The sequence below is a fragment of the Danio aesculapii genome, chromosome 3 (assembly GCF_903798145.1).
Source record: "Danio aesculapii chromosome 3, fDanAes4.1, whole genome shotgun sequence".
NCBI lineage: Eukaryota > Metazoa > Chordata > Actinopteri > Cypriniformes > Danionidae > Danio > Danio aesculapii.
The window spans coordinates 43,593,951-43,612,639 of record NC_079437.1 but is presented as its reverse complement, the minus strand read 5'-3'; the positions used below and the strand labels follow the sequence as shown (position 1 = coordinate 43,612,639).

At 33.7% G+C, this 18,689-nt stretch overlaps 1 protein-coding gene across 1 annotated transcript; it reads right to left on the bottom strand.

The window, feature by feature from the left end:
• Window positions 1-12,353: 12,353 nt before the first annotated feature.
• Window positions 12,354-13,101, bottom strand: LOC130219580 (hemoglobin cathodic subunit beta-like). The gene is made up of 3 exons (XM_056452015.1): window positions 12,966-13,101; window positions 12,661-12,883; window positions 12,354-12,566 (listed from the first exon to the last, which is right to left on the bottom strand). The coding sequence occupies exons 1-3, from the start codon at window positions 13,055-13,057 to the stop codon at window positions 12,438-12,440; spliced, it is 444 nt and encodes a 147-aa protein (XP_056307990.1). The 5' UTR covers window positions 13,058-13,101; the 3' UTR covers window positions 12,354-12,437.
• Window positions 13,102-18,689: the final 5,588 nt, after the last annotated feature.

Below are 18,689 nucleotides of genomic sequence, written 5' to 3'. Positions count from 1 at the left end.
TTCCAGACAAAACTAACTTTCCAGCAAATAAAACACAAAATGTAATTAATTAATAAACAAATTCACTCATTGATTCTTGCTTCCAGAACAGCCACTGGCTCTTCACCCTCTTACCTCCACCTGCTTCTGAATGTCTACATCCTGTCCAGGAGCCTCCAGTCAGTAAGTGAGCGCCGTCTTTTAATATCATGACAGAGAGGCTGGCTCTTAATCCCTTTTCAGAATCACTTGTTAGAACACCAACTGAAAACTCATCTTTTCCAATGGAATACATTATATTTAAAAAGATATCTTCTAAAGATATTCCTGTAAAATTCTCTATAAGAAATATCACTAAGTAGCACTTCTTGTGTGTATTGCCTTTTCATGTTGATTTACTTTTTGTCCTGGAAACAAACCCTATTGAAAACCCTATTTTAACATTAAAAAATCTTAATAACCAGTCACTCTCTTAAAAGCAGACAAGAATTTAAAAATAGATTTTTATATACATAACTATTCTTACATGTGTTTAAACCATTAATGGTTGTAAAATCACGGAGTATACATATTTAGGCATCGGAATTGATGACAAATTAAAAATTGAGGCAAATACTAATGTGATTAGGGGAAAGCTAAAGAGTTTGTGCTTTAAGGAGACTTTTCTTGTGGAAGTTGCTGTTATGAAGATGTTTTGTACTTGAATCTGAAGATTTTCTATTATTTGTTGGTATGGTCACTTGAAAATGAAGAACAGAGGCAAGTTGAACATTATAATTAATATGTGCAGCAAGATGTGTGCTGATTTAAGGAATATCACACAACAGTCATTTAATGATGTCACAGACTGTAAAAAGACTGTCACAGACTGTTAATAAGATGATACTTGATATTGTTACATAACATGACCTCTAACAAACTGCAGCTTTGGGACAAGTTTATTCATTTAAGAAAAACAACTTGATTGATTGAACTAAACAGAATCGACACCTTGATTGATTGCTTTATTTATATTTTCCAACGTATTGAATCATCATTGAATTGAGGCAGAGATCTTCACAAGACTTCAGAAGTAGCGGCTTGTGAGAGCAGCCACAATTACAGACAAAAGTTTCTGCCAGATTGACTGGACAGTGGGGTTGAAAGCGGGTCCAAAATTGGTCTCGACGACAATGCTCAGGCAGTGAACAAAAAATGAATATTATTGGGTCCTTTTCACATGAAACAATTGAAATGCATACATGCAAAGTCTTTTCCAAATACATGAAACAACATGTTATGCAAATTAAATGAAACTAAATAAACCTTAAATAAACTTTGCCAGGGTCTGCGTTCCGATTTCATCATTGTTGATTTTGTCCCAGACACTCGCAATAGTCGGAATCTGACCACTGCACCATCGTGACTGTTAGAAAATTAGTTTAAGCGCCAAAATCACTAAATGTTGATTCCAGTGTGCTTTATAGTCAAGAAAAGAAGCAATGCTTTATGTTGTGATTTTCTCCAAATCCATACTCAGACCTCAGAAGCTGCTTAATAACCAATTTGTATGGTATGACAAAAAAGTGAACCAGGAAATGTCCAGAGATACAAAGATCAAATAACTTTATACTTTTGACAGAAATTTTTATATTTATGAAAGTGATGTGAGAGTAAATAAAAATCATCTAACATGTAACATTTAAGTTTTATTTTCAGCCAGTGCAACTTTTTTTTTTTTTTGCTTTATCTGGACACTCAGACCCTTTCCTCCCAAAATGTTTTTTTTTTTAAAGTGATAACTAAGTATGTCAAGTTCTTTTTGATTTGTCACACCCTTTAGGTGTCATCTGCTGTCCCCAAATGACCCCAAAGCATATCTCCTGCAACTACACACGCCTAAAAAATATTAAAAGATAAAAGTTCTCTAGGCTAATGTTTTCGCATATTCCAAAAACTCTTTAGCAAATTATTAAAATAACCCTTTGTTTCTCATTTTGTGCAGAACATTTAAATAATCTATAAAAACTTTCCACTGTGAAAAATCTTTTGTGGAGACTTTTGGTATTTTAAAGGTTTTTGATGTTTTTCATGGAACCATTGAGGATGAGAATAAATAACTTTTATCTTAAAATTGTTGTTTATTGGCATAAGTGGTTCCATAATGTGCAATTAGTATTCATGGAACCTTTGAAATGCACAAAAGTGCATATGGCTGAAACGCACTTTTGGAACCTCTGTGTCAGTTTTTCAAAACAATTGTTGATTTATAACGTTGCAAGACATTCAGTGCATTACTTACTGTTTTCAGCTCTGTGATAAGCATATTTTCGACAGGATGTAAGATTAAACTGCATTTGGTTGAGCTATTATATGACATTGATGTTTTGAAGGCTACCATAACACAGCTAAATATATCAGTATTTATACATAAGATAAGCGTTTATATTAAAATAAATACAAACATTCACTATATTGGGGAAAATGATACAGGGAATTAAAAATCATCTGCAGTTGTTGGCTGAAGTCTGAGAAATGGAACTGGTGATGTTGGGTGAGGCAGCAATTTATTATAAAAGACCCATTTTCTACATCTAACACTGCTTTTGCAATATCAAGTGGAAGAGATCGAAAATGAGTTTTGACAGCTAAGGATAAGTCCACCTTCTTGGGGAAATATGTGCACTATTATTAACAGGCCTATACATAAAAAGTTAATAAGTACTTTTTTAATGCACAAGTCGTCTATTAAAAAAAAATTAAAAGTCGGTTAACCGTGAGTACAGATATGAAATCCAAAACGTGCTGGAATTATCACAGTGTTCAATGTAAGGTCATTAAGCTGTCTGTGCAGTGTATGTGAAATTTTATATAATGACATTTCTGATCAACAACATTTGCAACACTGCGTTTTCCTTGTTTTACTCAAATATTTGGAAGCTAATATTCATATTAGCCTAATTTTCAATAATATTTGCAAACGTTCATGTTGGGTATAGTGAAGAAGAAAAATCTCTGGTTCTGATAACTTTATCATTACAATAACTGCCAAATAGGACATTAGATAGTAAGAAATCACCTATAGGCCGATGCATTGCATTGTTTATGTTTTAAATAGGCTAAACAAATAAGATGCAAAAACTTTTTGCAAAGTTACTATTCTTTTTAAGTTAGAATGCAGGACAATTAGCACTTAATTTTATTTGGACTATATTTAATCCTCACTGATTAATAGCTGTCTTAATTTGTTGAATTGTTCAAATAAAGCTTAGAATAAAATTAAAGATATCTAGGCTACTACAAGTAAGGATGTCAATTTCCGAGTTATGAAACATGCAACTCATTTTGATAGAATAGTAGTATGCATAATAATAAAACTGATGAAGGCAGTTTTTTGCCGAAACGTGTACACACAGTTTTAAGGAATAGCCATGTCTTTTAAATATTTTTCCACATTTTTTGAGTGCCTTGGACTGATTTTTGCAATTTTTTCTGATGAATCCCTTAACCAAAGTGCACTGATATATTATTTAAGCTACCCCTGAGTTCCTTTTGTTTGATTTAGGATTTTTATATGTAGGTTGGTTTTGTTTGAATCAGGTTTATTCCCACTTTCTTAATGTTCATTTATTAAATGACTGCACGGAAGAAACCCGCAAGTTACCATAAATGAATATTGTTGATATTATGCCATGAATTAAGACCACTCACGCAAGGCAACCTAAAAGACTTTTCTTTGAATCGAATCAAAGATATTTAGAGAAGTATTTTGGCTTTTGCAGCTGCAATGACAGGGCATTTTTTTAATGTGCGTTTTTTAATCTTGGGTGTAAGCGAACACTGAAGCGCAGCAAGGTTCACATAGGCTACAATAACTCTGCCTGAAAGAAAGATATTTGTTTGTCACAGAGGTTATTTTCGTTAAAATAAATGTAAAATAGTTAGCCTGCATTTCCTCGTGAGATCAGGCTGGTGATTCTATCTTTTGGTTATAGACTGCGAAAATACATCTTCACCCCCAGCACTCTAACACCAACATCAAGGTGTGCAATATAGTGTAGAGCTCTTGAACTTCAAAAACCTGCTCTTAAACGCTCTGTCCTGGAAATAAGGGTGCATTAAAATATCAAAATGTATCATGTTTAACTTGGTATGGCTATATAAGAATGTCGACTCGATAAGTTTACTGGAGTTTGCATGTTCTCGCCTTGGGTTCTATTGCCAAGAATTGTACTGACTGTACTCTCAGTGCCGGGCTCCAACTGGAAGCACATCCACTGTGTACTGTGGTTCATTCCGCGACGACCCCTAAACCAGGAAACCGAAGGAAAGTGTGAGGGAGTGAGGTCACACCCTTTAGGTGCCATCTGCTGTCCCCAAATGACCCCAAAGCATATCTCCTGCAACTACACACGCCTAAAAAATATTAAAAGATAAAAGTTCTCTAGGCTAATGTTTTCGCATATTCCAAAAACTCTTTAGCAAATTATTAAAATAACCCTTTGTTTCTCATTTTGTGCAGAACATTTAAATAATCTATAAAAACTTTCCACTGTGAAAAATCTTTTGTGGAGACTTTTGGTATTTTAAAGGTTTTTGATGTTTTTCATGGAACCATTGAGGATGAGAATAAATAACTTTTATCTTAAAATTGTTGTTTATTGGCATAAGTGGTTCCATAATGTGCAATTAGTATTCATGGAACCTTTGAAATGCACAAAAGTGCATATGGCTGAAACGCACTTTTGGAACCTCTGTGTCAGTTTTTCAAAACAATTGTTGATTTATAACGTTGCAAGACATTCAGTGCATTACTTACTGTTTTCAGCTCTGTGATAAGCATATTTTCGACAGGATGTAAGATTAAACTGCATTTGGTTGAGCTATTATATGACATTGATGTTTTGAAGGCTACCATAACACAGCTAAATATATCAGTATTTATACATAAGATAAGCGTTTATATTAAAATAAATACAAACATTCACTATATTGGGGAAAATGATACAGGGAATTAAAAATCATCTGCAGTTGTTGGCTGAAGTCTGAGAAATGGAACTGGTGATGTTGGGTGAGGCAGCAATTTATTATAAAAGACCCATTTTCTACATCTAACACTGCTTTTGCAATATCAAGTGGAAGAGATCGAAAATGAGTTTTGACAGCTAAGGATAAGTCCACCTTCTTGGGGAAATATGTGCACTATCATTAACAGGCCTATACATAAAAAGTTAATAAGTACTTTTTTAATGCACAAGTCGTCTATTAAAAAAAATTTAAAAGTCGGTTAACCGTGAGTACAGATATGAAATCCAAAACGTGCTGGAATTATCACAGTGTTCAATGTAAGGTCATTAAGCTGTCTGTGCAGTGTATGTAAAATTTTATATAATGACATTTCTGATCAACAACATTTGCAACACTGCGTTTTCCTTGTTTTACTCAAATATTTGGAAGCTAATATTCATATTAGCCTAATTTTCAATAATATTTGCAAACGTTCATGTTGGTTATAGTGAAGAAGAAAAATCTCTGGATCTGATAACTTTATTATTACAATAACTGCCAAATAGGAAATTAAAATGGTAAGATATCACTTATAGGCACATGCATTGCATTGTTTATGATTCAAATAGGCTAAACAAATAAGATGAAAAAACTCTTTGCAAAGTTGCTATTCTTTTTAAGTTAGAATGCAGGACAATTAGCACTTAATTTTATTTGGACTATATTTAATCCTCACTGATTAATAGCTGTCTTAATTTGTTGAATTGTTCAAATAAAGCTTAGAATAAAGTTAAAGATATCTAGGCTACTACAAGTAAGGATGTCAATTTCCGAGTTATGAAACATGCAACTCATTTTGATAGAATAGTAGTATGCATAATAATAAAACTGATGAAGGCAGTTTTTTTGCCGAAACGTGTACACACAGTTTTAAGGAATAGCCATGTCTTTTAAATATTTTTCCACATTTTTTGAGTGCCTTGGACTGATTTTTGCAATTTTTTCTGATGAATCCCTTAACCAAAGTGCACCGATATATTATTTAAGCTACCCCTGAGTTCCTTTTGTTTGATTTAGGATTTTTATATGTAGGTTGGTTTTGTTTGAATCAGGTTTATTCCCACTTTCTTAATGTTCATTTATTAAATGACTGCACAGAAGAAACCCGCAAGTTACCATAAATGAATATTGTTGATATTATGCCATGAATTAAGACCACTCACGCAAGGCATCTAATAAGACTTTTCTTTGAATCGAATCAAAGATATTTAGAGAAGTATTTTGGCTTTTGCAGCTGCAATGACAGGGCATTTTTTTAATGTGCGTTTTTTAATCTTGGGTGTAAGCGAACACTGAAGCGCAGCACGGTTCACATAGGCTACAATAACTCTGCATGAAAGAAAGATGTTTGTTTGTCACAGAGGTTATTAAAAAAAAACTTAAAATAGTTAGCCTGCATTTCCTCGTGAGATCAGGCTGGTGATTCTATCTTTTGGTTGTAGACTGTGAAAATACATCTTCACCCCCAGCACTCTAACACCAACATCAAGGTGTGCAATATAGTGTAGAGCTCTTGAACTTCAAAAACCTGCTCTTAAACGCTCTGTCCTGGAAATAAGGGTGCTTTAAAATATCAAAATGTATCATGTTTAACTGGTGCAGCACATTGGCTATATAAGAATGTCGACTCGAGAACTTTACTGGAGTTTGCATCTTCTCGCCTTGGGTTCTATTGCCGAGAATTGTACTGACTGTACTCTCAGTGCCGGGCTCCAACTGGAAGCACAACCACTGTGTTAAGTATATACCAGACTGCGGTTCATTCCGCGACGACCCCTAAACCAGGGAACCGAAGGAAAGTGTGAGTGAGTGAGGTTTAACTGATAATTACTTATTAAATTGCTGTAAAATGAGGATGCCTTTAAAAGTAATGCATAAATACATTTTATTTATCAATTAAATTAACTAAATCAAATTAACATTTGGTATGACCACACTTTGCATTTAAAACAGTTGGTACACTTGCCCATAGTTTTTCAGGTAGCTATGTGGGTAGGTCTTTTGAAGCATTTTAGAGATGTTGGCAAGTTCTTCTGGATTTGTTTGGTCTCAGTTTGTTCTGTTTCTTCGTGTCATTTCAGACAGGTAATCAGGGGTGCGTTTCCTAAAACCATCATTAGCCAACTAAGGTTGCAAGTTCCGTCATTACAAACATAGTTGATTTGCCGTTTCCCAAATCCATCATTCCAACGAACATTCTCAAACTGCGTCGCAAACATGTGCACTTGCAACTATACCTCTGGAGCTGTAGTTAGAAACATAGTTCCTGGCTATGTTCTATTCCCACTTATCCCCCCCTGTGCCCTATTTATTTAGAACATTCTAACATTTAAACTTGGAATAATTAAAAATATAAAAAAAGTGTTAGTGTAAAGCATTAATCTCTCTTAGTTGTAATTTGCTTTCAAAGTCTTTTACAGTTCAGTGTGATGACCGATTTCAGTTTGGATGTGGCAGATCCTGATTGGGTGCCTGCTTGCTCACCAATTGGTTAAATAAGAGTGTTGTGGTAGCTTCCCCAGGACTGTGTGGCTACTTGGTTGTCCTCGTGTCAAGACCATTTCTTTCATTTCTGACTCTTTTCTTGATATTAAGATCCAAATTGTAGTTCCTTCAATATTCCGTCATGATGTCTTAAGGCTGTCACACCAAGGCCTTGCTGGTCATATGGGGGTAAGAAAGATGTGTGATGAAATTATGAGAGAATTATATTAGCCTAGACTTAAGAAAGATGTGATCAAATACATATGGTCTTGTCACAACTGTCAAATGACAGGAAAGCCAATTCAAAGTATTTTATTGGCTCCTTTACAACCCATTGCTGTTTGTACTACTCCTTTTAAACATCTAATCATTGATTGTGTGGGTCCTTTAACCCGATCTAGGGCCGGACATGCTTACTTGTTTACTGTAATGTGCCAGTCTACACGCTATCTTACAGCTTTTCCTTTAAGATCGATTACAACAAAATCCATTTTAAAGGCTTTGACAGGTTTTATGTCTATCTTTGGAATTCAAATTTTGGGATCAAATTTTATGTCCCTACAATTTTCAAAAGTCCTACAACAACTTAAAGTTAAACACAATATCTCGAGTGCCTATCATTCCCAGATTCAGGGTGGTTTGGAAAGGTTCCACCAGACTCTTCAGTCACTTTTGAGGTCCTATTGTGTTAAATTTGATTGTGACTGGGGAGATGGACTTCCTTGGATGCTGTTGGCTATTCGTGAAGTTGTTCGTCAGAGCACTGGTCCCAATGAGTTAGTTTTTGGACACACAGTCCGAGGGCCAATTGCTGTTTTAGCAGATGAATGGAACACCACTGATCCACCTGAGAATGGCAGTTTTCGTTATCGAATATAAAGCTAGAGCTATTGCTTTGCGAAAATTAGAAGAAAGTACAGGTTTGCCATGTTAACTTACTGAAGCCATACTTGGGTCCTGTTTCATCTCTTTCAGTACATTGTGACCTCTGAACTTGACTCCAGTGTCTCAGCAATTCAGCATTTCTTGCTAATTTGTCTGATCATTTGTCTCACTTGTGTGAACCAGAGAAGACCAATATCATTGAGTTAGTAAATTCATTCCCTTAAATCTTTTCTGATGTTCCTACTCAAACTCATTCAACATGACATTCATGTTGGTATGGTTTCCCCTGTAAAACAACATCCATATCGGGTAAATCCTGTTTGAACGTTTGGCTAAAGCGAACTTGACTGTTAATCTCACCAAGTGTGAGTTTGGTAAGGCTACAGTAACTTATTTGGGTAAGGTGGTTGGCAGAGGGTGCGTTCAACCCATCAGTGCTAAAGTAGAAGACATCTCTAGTTTTCTCACTCCCACTACTCGTCATAAGTTAAGGCGTTTTCTTGGGATGGTGGGTTACTATAGGGGGTTTTGTAAAGATTTAGCAGATGCCCCTCTGACAGATTTATTGAGCCCAAAAAAACCATTCCAGTTGTCATTGCAGTGTCTTTTAGCTAATGCTCCAGTGTGGTGGACGCTAGTGCTTTTGGTGCTGGCGCAGTTCTTCTTCAGGAAGATGACTGAGTTAAGCATCCAGTCAGTTATTTAAAAAAAATCATTTGTCATCAGCAGGTTTATTCTACAATAGAAAAAGAGGCTTTAGCCCTTGTGTTGGCCATTCAACACTTTGAGCTTTGAGGTCTATTTAAGTTCAGTTTGTGGTCTTATTGTCATATACAGACTATAATCCATTAATCCAACGGATGCGTGGAAAGAACCAGCAGATTATGAGATGGAGCCTTATATTACAACCATTCTGTCTGCTCATTAAACATATTCGTGGCAAAGACAACTTGATTGCTGATGCTCTCTCAAGAGTGTAAGATGTGCCATTGTGTTGGGTATGTCTTCTGTTTGTTTTGTTTCTCTCTCTCATCCCCCCCCCCCCCCTTTATTCTGTCTCTCTCTAATTTGTATCTCTAGTCTTTCCTCTTATTTCCTAGGGCCCAGGAGTTGGGGAGAAACTGGAGTGAGATTTATGGATATAAGTACTCCTGGTATTGTGAAAAATATTATTTAAATTTAGTTGGTGTATGTTCTGTTTGTTCCACTAGTTTTGTCGGTTCTTTAGGGAACCTCCTTTTGAAATGGGATGTGTGACGACCCCAGGATTCCAGTTTGGATGTGGCAGATCCTGATTGGGTGCCTGCTTGCTCACCAATTGGTATAAATCGTAAGAGTGTTGTGGTAGCTTCTCCAGGACGGTGTGGCTACATGGCCACCCTCGTGTCAAGACCATTTCTTCAATTCTGTAACCTTATGGTTTCGTTTGGCATTATTTATATATGTAGTTAAAATTAGTTATCTTCTTTATTTATCCCTAGACATTTGTTTGTTGCTTAATTTGTTGTTCTATTAGTTTTGGATAATAAATAAGTTGCATTAATATCCTTTTGTTCTCTGAGCTATTTTATGTTGCGACTTAAACGAGGGAGTCGTAGCATCAGTTTTAGCGATCTTCATGTTTACAACTGGCTCCCTTCGCTATGCACTTTGAAAACATTGATGTCATTTTGAACACAGCCTCATGACGAAGGCTATAGGTGACCTATTATTTAAAAGTGGAATTTATGTTATGTCTCCAAAGCTTGTGAAAACATAGCATACGTTAATACTTTTAATTTATAGTGGGTTATTTATTAAGTTTCTGTACTGTGTATGGCATGGGCCTGTTGGTTAGAACATTTCTGCAGTGGTTTGCATGTGTCAAATTGTAAAAGTATAAAAATAAATAAACAATATCCTAAATAAACAATATCCCTTAATAATAATAATCATCATCATCATCATCATCATCATTAATATTATTAAAGTAGGATTTTTTTATTTTCTAATAAATTATAAATATAACATTTTTTAATAAATAGCCTCATTTATTTATAAATATGATATTAGAAAACATGTTAGCTTTTGTAAGTGATTTTATGTTTTAGAATAGAATATGTAATGTTCTCAATAATATTTGTAAAGGAAGCATAGGCCCTATATCAGGCCTCTCAAACTCAATTTACCTGAGGGCCACTAGAGGTCGAGTCTGGGTGTGGCTGGCCCACATCAGGTTTTCCACAAGATATTAATTATATTATTAATTATTAATTTCTAATTTGTTTATTAGTATGTAGGTGTAATTTGCTTTCAAAGTATTTTTACTGTTCAGTTTTAGCGAACTTCATGTTTACATTGCACTACCTTCGTAGTGCACTTTGAAAACATTGATGTCATTTTGAACACAGCCGAGCGGAATTTATATTACGTCTCCAAGGCTAGTATATTTTTTACAGTCATTGTTCCAAAGCTTGTGAAAACCAAAAAAAAAAAAACATAGCACACGTTAATACTTTTATTTTATAGTGGGTTATTTATTAAGAAATGTAGCCTACTGTATGTGACATGGGCCTGTTGGTTAGAACATTTCTGCAGTGGTTCTCATGTGTCAAATTGTTAAAGTAGACTTTTCAAAAAATAAATAAACAATAGCCTACTTATTATTAATAATAATAATAAACATCATCAAGATCATCAACATCATTAATATTATTATTAAAGTAGGATTTTTTTTTTATTTCCTAATGAATAATAAATATTACATTTCATTTCTTAATAAATAGCCTAATTTTTTATTTATATGATTTATATATGATAATAGAATACGTGTTAGCTTTTTTAAAAGTGATTTTATATTTTAGAATAGATTATGGAATATTCTCAGTTTTGGGAAACACTCGTCACTACATCGTTCTTTTCTCAAACGATGCATCGTACTATGATATTTCAGCCGCAAGTTACGTCGTTGTTTGGGAAAGGCATAACAGATCTCTGTGAGGAGCACTGGGTGTTGTCAGACTCCTTGTGCAGACAATAATATCACTGTAATTACAATTAATTACAATTACAAAAATAATGTTTGAAAATGTAAATTAATATTTCAAACTGACATGCTACAAAACCTTTTTTAGTGAAAATATAGTGGCCTAAGACGTTTGTACAGTAGTATATCAAATAGCGTGACAAATGAAGTATATATATATATATATATATATATATATATATATATATATATATATATATATATATATATATATATATATATATATATATATATATATATATATATATATATATATATATATATGCTGGTATTTCACTGAATGTGAAATTATTAAATATTTAGAAGCATAAAATCAACTTTACTGCAACATTATAAACTAAAAAAAGTGAAACTACTGTGCGTCTTTCTCCCACAGTGCATTATTATATTGGATTAAGTGAAAAAATATAGGTTATTCAACTTGCCTTAAAGTAAAAAAACAAAACACCTTGAAAAAAATAAATGCGTTACTTTTTCCCAAAGTTGTAGTTTTACTTTAAACCAGCAGTTTTCGTGTCAGGTGACCATAACAAGACTGCTTATGTGCTATTCGGTTTTATGTATTTCTAATGTGAGTTTGATTACCATCTTGCATGACATTTATAGTCAAACTGAAAGCACCACCAGGTAGTTTACTTGAATGAAAATAAAATGATCAGCAATAGCACAGCCTATTTAATGTAGTTTAGTCGAAAGTACAGTTTTACTTGGATTTTGATTTTAAGTTGAACCAAAGTAATTTAATTAATTCACAGTCTATAAAAACAGCTTTTTACCTTTGATGACCAATGTGTTTTTGTTTCTTGGCACAAAAAAATATTTTGAGTAATATTAAATTACATTTTTCAGTTTCATGACGATGTTTTCTTTATTTTGGAAAACTATGCACTATCTTTTCTAATGCACGATAAATAAAACGACTCAGAATCCACTCCTTGATTGATTGCTTTATTTGTATATTTCTACTGATTAAAGCATTGAATCATTGAATTGAGACAGAGATGTCGAGCACAGGACTTCAGAAGTAGCGGCTTGTGAGAGCAGCCACAACTACAGACAAAAGTTTCTGCCAGGTTGACTGGACGGCGGGGTTGAAAGCGGGTCCAAAATTAGTCGCGATGACAATACTCAGGCAGTCCGCCAAAAGCTGCGTGAATAAAAAAGAGCTTATATTAGGCCACCGTAGTCTGTATAGTTTTATATTAAAATTGTCACACTGAAAACAAAAAAGTATCATGTACCCTGAAGTTGTCTGGATCGACGTTGAGTTTCTCACAGTGCAGCTGACTGAGTTGGGCGTAAGTGGTTTTGATGTTATCCACGTTCATGATAGCTTTCTCCAACGCTTTGAGCACAGTTTTGCCGTGTTCTGAAACCTTGGGGTTGCCCATGATTGCAGATGCACAGGATAGATCTCCAAATGCGCCGAAATACCTCTGAGTCCAGGGATATACAACCAGCACCCTTTTACACAAAACAATTGAAATGCATACATGCAAAGTCTTTTCCAAATACATTAAACGAAGTGTGATGCATATTACATTACCTTGCCAGGGTCTGGGGTCCGATTTCATCGATGTTGATTTTGTCCCAGACACTCGCAATAGTTTTGCGCTCGGAATCTGACCACTGCACCATCGTGGTTATCAATTTTTCTTCAAGCGTGAATGCTGAGCAAAGATACGTACGACTTTATTTATACTCGCACTCTACGCCCTGAGGCGCTGATTGGTTATTATGGCGTGGCAAATTCACACTAGGATCTGATCGTTACATTTTGAGAAGCTACTGTAATTTAGAATTGCAGGAGCCCATTTTGTGTACCATATATTATACAAATTCAATCACAAATGGTAGGTACGCAATGTTTTTGTCAAGAAAACAATCAGTGATTTATGTTATGATTTTGACCAAATACAAACTTGTGAATTAAACCATATAAGACAGCCTATCAACCAGTGTATACAACAAAAACTGCCACGTCGTATATGAGCTATGTCAATGACAACCGAGAATACTCGGATGCTTCTTTTTTATATTTATGAAACGAACGTGAAAATAAATAAACAATAAGCTAATCAAGTTTTTATTTGAACCAGTGCCAACTCTTTTGCTTTATCTGGACACTCAGACCCGTTCCTCCCATTTCAAAGTATTCTTAATTTCTTAAAAGTGATAACTTCTGTTCTTTTTGATTTGTCCCACCCTTTAGGTCCCACCTGCTGTCCCTAAATGACCCCGGATGGTCATTTATTGGCATCAGTGGTTAATGGACATTTAATATTCGTGGAACCTCTGAAATGCACAAAACATTTTTCCACAATAGAAAATTAACAAATGAGTGGAGTCAAGAATGGTTATTTGAAAAATTGTAAGGTTCTTTTGAAAAATCGAAAGGTTCTTATGTAAACAAAATGATTCCTCATAAAGGCATCGCCAAAGAAACTTAACAGTTGCAAACTAAACATAAAAAAGTAAATTGTTCAAATAAATTGTTGGTGCGTAAAACATTCAAATATATTCAATAAACGTTTTACTGCTTTTCTTTTATAAAACTTGACGTAATGCTTGAGTAAATAAATTTTTCGACTGAACAAGGTAATTTCTGTTATATATATATATATATATATATATATATATATATATATATATATATATATATATATATATATATATATATATATATATATATTAGTTTTTATTTATTTTGACTTAAAAAGTTTGACATAGGTTTCCTCTGTCAAACACACTCAATGCATTTTTTTCAACACATCCAATAATTTCTAAAATATCAACCATTTGGTAGAGATAGATATGTCGGTTTATGGTAAAAGTACCGGAATTAATATAAACACTATGAAAATCAGAAAATATGAAGTGTAAGACCAATTTATTTAAAAACATATTCAGAATGAAACGTTGCATACTTAATCATTTTTGTTTTTTAGGTATGCCATGAAATATTTCAGATTCTCATTTAACATGTTTTCTTGTTTTGTTTTTTTCTTACAATAAAACTAAAATCAAGTTTAATAGTGCAACAGGATTATGTTTGTTTGATTTTTATTTATTTATTTATTTATTTATTTATTTATTTATTTTTTTTTGTGTAAACCATCAATGCTCTCTGTGTAAACCATTATTTAAAACAGTCATTCTTTAAATGACTTTAACAGTCATTATCAAACGACAGTCATTAGAAAACGACACACACACACACACACACATACTTGTTTTTGTGCATTGTGGGGGTCACCTGTCACGATGGTCACATAATGGGGACCCCCCTTTCTGATGATGTTAGAGACATAAAAAAAATAGTTTGCCACACAAAAACACGAACTATTCCGTAAAATCACGTCAGATTATGGAAATTCTGCTAATTTTTTTTTAGACATGACACAGTGGTCACTTGTGGGGACATTTCAGGTATTGTGTAGAAGTGGGGTCCGCCACACACACAAACGATTTTTAGACAAAGTGGGGACCAATTCTACACACACATTTCCGGTATTGTGTCAAAGTAAGGACCAGGTCTACACCCACATTTCCGGTATTGTGTCAAAGTAAGGACCGAGTCTACACACACATTACCGGTATTGAGTCAAAGTAAGGACCAGGTCTACACACACATTTCCGGTATTGAGTCAAAGTAAGGACCGAGTCTACACACACATTACCGGTATTGAGTCAAAGTAAGGACCAGGTCTACACACACATTACCGGTATTGAGTCAAAGTAAGGACCAGGTCTACACACACATTACCAGTATTGAGTCAAAGTAAGGACCAGGTCTACACACACATTACCGGTATTGAGTCAAAGTAAGGACCGGGTCTACACACACATTACCGGTATTGAGTCAAAGTAAGGACCAGGTCTACACACACATTTCCGGTATTGAGTCAAAGTAAGGACCGAGTCTACACACACATTACCGGTATTGAGTCAAAGTAAGGACCAGGTCTACACACACATTTCCGGTATTGAGTCAAAGTAAGGACCGAGTCTACACACACATTACCAGTATTGAGTCAAAGTAAGGACCAGGTCTACACACACATTTCCGGTATTGAGTCAAAGTAAGGACCGAGTCTACACACACATTACCGGTATTGAGTCAAAGTAAGGACCAGGTCTACACACACATTACCGGTATTGAGTCAAAGTAAGGACCAGGTCTACACACACATTACCAGTATTGAGTCAAAGTAAGGACCAGGTCTACACACACATTACCGGTATTGAGTCAAAGTAAGGACCAGGTCTACACACACATCACTGGTATTGTGTCAAAGTAAGGACCAGGTCTACACACACATTACTGGTTTTGAGTCAAAAAAATGTCATTTGAATAGAGAAGGAACCTCAAGATCCAAACAGGAAATGGTCCAGAATGTATAGATTCAATAAATGTTATATTTATTATAAAGAATTTTCACAAAACCTTTAGTAGTAAAGTCAAAATCCATGAAAACATTTGTAACAACTCATCACACCTCATGACTCTGGTATAAAACTCTCTAAAAGCAGTTCTCATTGGGAATAACAAGCTTCCACATAACTCTTCCATGTCTGCGTACACATTTAGTTAAGTGCTAAAGCAAACAGTATTAATGGGTTAGTTCACCCCAAAATGAAGATTCTGGTATTAATTCCTCTCCTTCACATTGTTTCAATCCCTCGACACCTTTGTTCATCTTCAGACACAAATGAAGATATTTTAGATGAAATGTGAGGGTTTCTTCATCCTCTATAGACAGCAGTGGTCCTGAGACACTCAAAGACCAGAAAAGACTAAACATTGTCAAAACAGTTCTTGTGGCTTCAATGCTATTGCAAAAAATGTAGTGAGAGCATCGGGACTGATACAGCTGCTGAAAACTGCGCTCTTTGCTGAAATTGCAATTTTGCTCAGGCTACTTCTCTTCAGTGGTTCTGTAATCATGTGAAGCTCCAAGAACATTTTTGTAGCCCCACAGCAATGCAAGACGCAAGTGTCATACTGTCTGTAGTAAACACATACCCATACTCATCTGACAGAACAGAATTTTATTTTATTTTGCCACACAACATTGTTCATTGAGCTCCATTTAATTTTATTTAAACCACTGAAAACACATGGAATGTTTTGACTATGTTTTTGGGTCTCGGGACCCTTGCTGTCTATGCAGGATGAGGAGTTCCTGCACTTCATCTAGGGTATCTTCCTTTGTGTCTGAAGATGAACGAAGGTCTTAGGGCATTAGAGTGAGATGAGGGCAAGTTATTAAAAATATAATTCACATTTTTGGGTAAACCATTAAAACCCACCAGTATGTTCTATTATTGTTGTATTTTAACTGTTTGAAAAAACATTAAACATTAAAACTACTTAAAAATATATTTATAAAGAATTGAACCCCACACATGCACAGAGACCTTCATCATATAACCAAGCCACCAAAACTCAAAATAGACATCATTTGTTAAGCATTAACGCTACATTAATAGTAAGCAGTTTAACACAGCTACAGATGCTGTATTCTTCATTTATAAGCACATGTGTAATGTGCTCAATGTTTGTGTTTTCATACATTGTTTATAATTATTTTTTCATTACTAAATGAAGTATTGCATTATTTACAAACCAGTTGTCTAAGAATGGTTGGTGTTTTTCAAGATATTTAAGAATGAGTAAATAAATGATTAATAAACTATTTAAATGAACATTAATATATTTACTATTCAGGTATATAATACGTTTTTCTGCATGTTAATAAATGCTTTATTAACTCAACTTTAAGCAGTGTTGTGACCTAATCTAAAGTGAGGACTATTGATGCTTTATAAATCCCTTATGAATGTCAATTAAAGGCTCAGAATCAAATAAACAATACATCTTTGCAATCGTATCTAAAAAATAAAATGACTGTAAAGTTTAAACATTGCTGAATAACAGGAGTGTAGAAATACAACATCATTTGATAAAACAACAATATAATAATTTAACAATATATTATGATACATTTCAATGTTATTTAGAGATAGTGATAGTGTAAAGCAATTTTATATTTAGACAAGATTGCAAAGATTTACTTTTCATTTGATACAGTTTCATTTGTGTATCTTGTAATGAATAGAAATGAATAAAGTCATTTATTTTCTTTTTTTCCTGTTTAGAATATAATTGAGCTTTATATTGTCATTTATAAGGGATTTATAAAGAATAAATAATCCTCACTTAAGATTAGCTCACAAAACTGCATGAAGTTGAGTTAATAAAGCATTTATTACATTCAAAATAACTTATAATTTGCCTGAATAATAAGATATAAATGTTAATTTAATGTTAAATGTTAATATCAAATGTTAAAACAGCAACTACTCTTAAATATCTGATTTGTTGATGTATTTTTCATTACTAAATTAAGTGTTGCATTATTTACCAAGAATGAAAACACAATTAAGCACATTATAAATGTGCTTATAAGTCAATATTTGTAATTTAAAATATTTATAAATATAATTTAGAAACTGCTTACTAATGTCTATTAATGTAGCGTTAATGCTTAACAAACGATGAATTAACTATTTGCTAATGTTTCATAAATGATTCATAGTGTGCAGTTACTATAGTGTTACCCAACATTTATAGATCTTATTAATCAGGAATATAGTAATGGTTACTCTGTATGATAATAAATGCTTTATTAACTCAACTTCATGCAGTTTTAGGAGCTAATCTAAAGTGAGGACTGTTTATACTTTATAAATCCCTTATAAATTAAAATCTCAGCTATATTGTAAACTGAAAAAAAAGAAATAAATGAAAAGGATAGTGATTCAGATAGATAGACAGACAGACAGACAGACAGACAGACAGACAGACAGACAGACAGATAGACAGATAGATCAAGAAAAACTTAAGTGAATATTGTTATATTTAGCAATGTTTAAACTTTACAGTATTTTTTTCAGTAAGATTGTTTAAGATTTATTCTTCATTAGATACTGAGCCTTTAATTGTCATTTATAAGTAATTTATAAAGTATAAATGGTCCTTACTAGATTAGGTCACAAAACTGCATGAAGTTGTGTTAATAAAGCATCTGTTAACATACAATATGCCTGAATAATAACATGTACAAATTTGAATAGTTTATTAATCATTTACTAACTCATTCTGAGTGATCTTAAAAACCACCAAGTACCATTTTATACAAATGGTTTGTAAATAATGCAATACTTAATTTAGTAATGAAAAATAAATCAGTAACAAAGCATGAAA

Bases quoted from the DNA above. Each gene is read 5' to 3' on its own strand.
- LOC130219580 (XM_056452015.1), bottom strand. From the start codon at position 13,057: ATGGTGCAGTGGTCAGATTCCGAGCGCAAAACTATTGCGAGTGTCTGG. The intron at 12,884-12,965 runs GTAATGTAATAT...TTTGTGTAAAAG, and splicing joins GGACCCCAGACCCTGGCAAG to GGTGCTGGTTGTATATCCCT. The intron at 12,567-12,660 runs GTACATGATACT...TTATTCACGCAG, and splicing joins TCGATCCAGACAACTTCAGG to CTTTTGGCGGACTGCCTGAG.